This window comes from Eurytemora carolleeae, unplaced genomic scaffold, assembly GCF_000591075.1.
Source record: "Eurytemora carolleeae unplaced genomic scaffold, Eaff_2.0 scaffold134, whole genome shotgun sequence".
NCBI classification, from domain to species: domain Eukaryota; kingdom Metazoa; phylum Arthropoda; class Copepoda; order Calanoida; family Temoridae; genus Eurytemora; species Eurytemora carolleeae.
Window position 1 is genome coordinate 297,028 of NW_019396059.1, and position 5,702 is coordinate 302,729.

The window sequence follows — 5,702 nt, forward strand, 5'->3', positions numbered from 1 at the left end:
CTGGAACCTGGAACCTGAAACCTGAAACCTGAAACCTGAAACCTGGAACCTTGAACCTGAAACCTGAAACCTGATTTTTCATTTTGTTTTCTACCTTGAAAACACATTTACATTTGCAGAGAACAATGAATCTGAATACTTTTTGTAATGTCGTCTCTTAAGTCTGATTAATTGCGGCTAACCCTGTACAATGTACATAATTATTTCTGAATATTAATCAATATATTTTCTCCCAAGAATATATTTATTTGTATTAATTCCAGCCTCGGACACATATATATTAAAGATAGCAGTGATAGCACAAAAACAATAATTTTTATCTTAATCTAAACGAATCCAGGTTCAGGAGAAGAACCCGGGGGAGGGGGAAGGATACATTAAACCCAGAATATCTGGCTGTAGGAGAGTTATTATGGAAACTCTTTAACCATTTTATATCTTGTTAATTATCAGTTCTCAAGATTACTCAACTAATCTGGTCCGAGAACTAAGACGGTAGATGTTAAAGGTTTGCTCCGGGTACAGTATAGAGTATACGGTACTCTAAAGCTCAAAGCTTAACTTGCTTGTTAGAAAAATCTGGATCAGTTTAGGTTCTTCTGATCTTCTTGAAAGAGTTTTAGTTGTGCTCAACTCTAGATCATGATGGATCATCATAGGTCGTTGCTTCTTTAATTTTAACGTTCTCCGTAGTTTAACAGTTGGTGGTGATGGTTCGGAGTTAGATTTTGATTATGTAAGTATTATAAACTTCAGGTCTTTAAGTTTTTAGATTCCGACTTGAAATTATGAAGAATATGGATGATTGTCTTATCGAAGGGCATTGATTGGCCGGATGTTCAGTGCCGTGTTGGAACGGAAAGAACAAGGTGATCAAGGAGAGTGAAGGACTGATCAAGGATAGAGAAGCGATTGATCAAGAGGAGTGAAGGGATTGATTAAGAAGTGTAAACGGGCTGATCAATGAGAGTGAATGTACTGATCAAGGAGAATAAAGGGATTGATCAATGGGGTGAAGGAATTGATCAAGGAGGGTAAAGGGACGGATCAAGGGGAGTGAACCGACTGATGAAGGAGAGTTAATGGATTGATCAAGGAAAGTGAAGGGATTGATCAAGGATAGTTAAGGGATTGATCAAGAAGACGGAAAGGTATGGATCAAGTAGACGGAAAGGTATTGATCAAGGAGACGGAAAGGTATGGATCAAGTAGACGGAAAGGGATTGATCAAGAAGACGGAAAGGTATGGATCAAGGAGACGGAAAGGTTTGGATCAAGAAGACGGAAAGGTATGGATCAAGGAGATGGAAAGGTATTGATCAGGAAGACGGAAAGGTATGGATCAAGGAGGAGATTGGAAGCGAAGAGAAGAGATGAAGAAATCATCTACCAAACCGAAGATACTGCTGAGGTCTAACAAAACCAAAGAATAAGATATTTTATATTTTAATCAAAGAAATATCTTCCGATTTTGTTCTTGTCGAAAAAAAAATTTGTATTTGATCTTTAGAAAATCTTTTGTTGAGTTGAATAGAAACATATTTTCTGAAAATCTTTTTGATTCTGGTTTCACAGGATGTGTGATTTATTACATTTACACGTATCTCACTTAAAGAGAAACATATCTAGAAATACTTTTTTATATTTGTTTATTATTCTGGTTTCCTTCTTTTTGCCGAGCTAATTGGTGTCAATCGGATACAGATGTATGCTGGCAGAATGTCTTGGCACCTATCGGAACAAGAACTTCAATAAATTGTTAATAATTATAATCCTGATCCTGATCCTGATCGTGATCCTGATCCTGATCCTGATCCTGATCCTGATCCTGATCCTGATCCTGATCCTGATCCTGATCCTGATCCTGATCCTGATCCTGATCCTGATCCTGATCCTGATCCTGATCCAGATCCAGATCCTTATCCTATTCTCGATCCTAATCTTGATTCTGATTCTGTTTTTTTATATGATTCTCATGTTTTTTCATAAATCAACACAAAAATGATTTTAAAACATGAAATTCGTTCCCTAGGTTTATTCTCTGCACTGAGTTGAGGACTGTAGCTCCGACCAAACCTGAGAAAGTTTGAAATCCTTCTGTGCTGTTGTTCAGGATAATCCGTCCTGCTTCGCTTTCCGAACCTGATAAAGTTCCGGGTTCTCTTCTCCAGTCCTGCCATCTATATAACAGAGAAAAAATACTTTAAGGGAGATTGTAAACATAATTTCAATTAACCCTCCATCTACAAGATGCCATTACTAATTCACAACAGTATCCTTTAAAGCTTTGTCGGATCAAAAAATTGCGAAGTTATCCATGTTTCTCTTTTTCAAATTTAACTATTTTCAAATGGGGGTTCTTTAAATTTGACTTGTGCATTTCTGCTTACAAAAATAATGGGGTTGATTTCTTAGAATTAATCACTTTTTAAGCTAGAAAAACGACGAAATCTTTCACATTTTTGATTAGTTAAAGGTTTGAAGGGTAACTGTCCCTTTTAAATGAAAAGTCCCTCTAAATTACAAAGTCATCTCTTTAGTTATACTGTGCTATTAAAAGAGATTCTATCATTAGTTTAATAAAAATAAATCATAATTAAAAATATAAAATCTTTCGTCTGAATGAATTCCTTTCTTCATTTTCTTTTTTTCGGAATTAAAAACTCAATTGTTTGAAGATTGGAAATTGATAATAAATAGTAGAAGATTGTTCTCGTCGCTTCTTCACTTTGAATATGTCATGTATGTAATAAAGTTAAATATTTTCCTTTCTTAGTATCTGGAAGACTAGAGTTCTCTTATTAGATTATAGCATCCTTTCAAGCACTGTTCCTATCTAACAGATGTGTACTATAATCATTACGACCGATATGAAAATATAAACCATTTATTAAGTTTGTAATTCTGTTTCAGTGAGTGGCCTTGATCAAGTGCTTCAAATATTTGGAACGTTAAATATTTTCTGAAACATCCCATACTCCTGGATATATTTTGGAACACCCTGTACTGCAATAGAAATTGTTGGACTCCCTGTATTTCCAGAATCCAGATATATTTTGGGACAGCCTGATTTAGGATGGGAAACCCTAGACTGGGTATATTTTAGGACACCGTACACCGGTATAAATTCTGAAACACTCTGTATTTCTACCTGTTCATCATCGTGTTCTTCTTGCTCCAGGTCTAGGAACTGATCTCCGTCCTGGTCTTCCTCTACATGGAGTAGATTGCTGTTCTGATCCGCCACCTGGAGCAGGTTCTCGTCCTGCTCCTCGATATTCCGACCCAGATCATGTTCAGGTTCAACCATATCGGGGTCTCCTCGCTTCCCAAACCTTAGGAAGTTTCTCCGAACCAGGGTCGTGTATCTAAATAATATAACATCATCTATAACTCTACTCCTCTGTCTATAGCTATGTAAACAATAATATTTCTCCGAACCAGGGTCGTGTATCTAAATAATATAACATCGTCTTTAAACTCTACTCCTCTGTCTATAGCTATGTAAACAATAATATTTCTCCGAACCAGGGTCGTGTATCTAGATAATATCACATCGTCTATAAACTACTGCTCTGTCTATAGCTATGTGAATAATATTATTTCTCCGAACCAGGGTCGTGTATCTAGATAATATAACATCGTCTATAAACTACTCCTCTGTCTATAGCTATGTAAACAATAATATTTCTCCTAACCAGGGTCGTGTATCTAGATAATATTACATCGTCTATAAACTACTCTTCTGTCTATAGCTATGTGAACAATAATATTTCTCCTAACCAGGGTCGTGTATCTAAATAATATTACATCGTCTATAAACTACTCCTCTGTCTATAGCTATGTAAACAATAATATTTCTCCGTACCAGGGTCGTGTATCTAGATAATATAAACTCTACTCCTCTGTCTATAGCTATGTAAACAATAATATTTCATACTATCGTAGAAACTCAGCTTTGACTGGAAACTAAACGTTCTCTATAAAAGTCGACTCACTCAACTCAGAATTATTAACTCATGAGGCATAATATTTATAGATAAAGATTTAAAAGAATTGAAATTATTACTTTTATCTGTGGTTTTCTTTCAAAAGATATATCACAGAAAATAAAGATAAAAAGTTACTAAACATTGTCTCTTATCATTAAAACAATAAAATAATCTTACAAAAAACTGTGACAAAAGTGAATAAATACAAGGTTGCGTTTGTATTTGCCAAAAATTGTTTTATCTTAACTAGAGTGATAAACTTACTGGGTTCAAAATGACAAAGAGTTATCATGCTTAAAAACAAGTTTTAACTGAAAAAAAGAGGACTAAATGTTAGTTCCCTCAATTTCTAAGGATAAATTATAATAAAAGTATGTTTCTACGCTAAAAGGGGGATAATGCAAAAAATGTAAATCAAAATTGAATTTATCTATTTTCACTTTTAGAGATATTTCAGCAAAGATTTATTGAAAAAAAATACCAATTTCTCCCTTTAATGGGACTTTTACCGAAATTTCAAGCTGTTAATATTTTAGAAAAATTTATATTTACTTTCTAGAAGTTCCAGAAGATGAATAAAGATATTCTGTTCTTCTGACTTGGACTTTGAAATTAAAACGTAACCGAGCAAAACTAAGATAAGCATTCGGGAATGTCCTGGAATAGTGTTCAATGAGATAATTAAAGAAAACCTGAAACTAATTCAATATTTATCTATCGATTTCCTTTATATCCTAAACTAATAACTCAAGCACATTTTTCATCATTTTGGGTTATTTTTCCTGTTTTCCTTACAATTTACAAATAGTAATAGTACTGGCGGATTTTAAAGGAATCTTCTGATGAGAGTAGCGTTTGAAGTTTTTTTTCTGAAAAATCCAATTTTGTTACTGCTCAAATTTTGATAACATGCTATATTTATTACATTAATTAGTGGGATTTTTACACTATCTTTCATAGTTTTGAAAAAAAAGGCCTTTGACCAAATTTAATAAATCGTAAGAAATAGTTCAACTGAATAGATTAATTTGAACTACCTCGATCATAAACTTGAACCTGCACACTAGCAAACTAGTTCTCGCTATTCATTAAATTTGGTTCCTCAACAATTAATTGGCTAAAATTATAAAGCATAAGCTGATAAATCATGCACTACAATGCGATAAAAAAATATTCCAAACATATTGTGGTCTGTGATTCATCATTAAAGGCTGCAGATATGATTGCTCGAAGCATGATTGCTAGAAACGCAGCTTTTAGGAAATGAATGGCGGTCATGTCTTTATAGTTAATATAGTATGGTAAAATCGATGCAAACCTGGTAAAGTTAAATTAGTTTTTTGGTTTCATCCAAAATTGAATGCGTTCGGTTTATTTCATTTGAATCGAATCGTTTTTTTGGTCTATAATTTAAACTTTAAACTTCCGGAGTTGTCTTTATTGACCTTTTCATTAAAAACACATTCCAAAACAAAAAATCAAAAAAAAAGAAAGCTTATGCTTGGATGGTTAAATTATGATCGAAAGTGAAAGCTTGCTGGGAAAGGGATTGAACTGATAAATCAGCGGGGTTTAGGTTTATCGGATTAAAGGTATAGATATAATGAGCAATTATTCTGCTGACGTTAACTAGAAATCATATCTGCAGTCGTTGAAGTCACCGATTTTACTTTTATTGTCTACAATTCTACCGTCTAGCAGGGGTGGGGG

The 5,702-nt window shown here is 33.9% G+C and overlaps 1 protein-coding gene across 1 annotated transcript; it reads right to left on the reverse strand.

Moving 5' to 3' along the window:
• Positions 1-257: 257 nt before the first annotated feature.
• On the reverse strand, positions 258-3,368 carry LOC111708354 (uncharacterized). Its single transcript, XM_023481690.1, has 4 exons — positions 3,152-3,368; positions 2,029-2,180; positions 1,666-1,731; positions 258-1,413 (listed from the first exon to the last, which is right to left on the reverse strand). The coding sequence occupies exons 1-4, from the start codon at positions 3,308-3,310 to the stop codon at positions 1,383-1,385; spliced, it is 408 nt and encodes a 135-aa protein (XP_023337458.1). The 5' UTR covers positions 3,311-3,368; the 3' UTR covers positions 258-1,382.
• Between the last annotated feature and the right edge of the window lie 2,334 nt (positions 3,369-5,702).

Coding starts and splice junctions, on each gene's coding strand:
- LOC111708354 (XM_023481690.1), bottom strand. CDS start 3,310: ATGGTTGAACCTGAACATGATCTGGGTCGGAATATCGAGGAGCAGGAC. Junction 2,181..3,151: donor AAGAACACGATGATGAACAG/GTAGAAATACAG, acceptor TCTGTTATATAG/ATGGCAGGACTGGAGAAGAG. Junction 1,732..2,028: donor AGTGCAGAGAATAAACCTAG/GGAACGAATTTC, acceptor TTGTTCCGATAG/GTGCCAAGACATTCTGCCAG.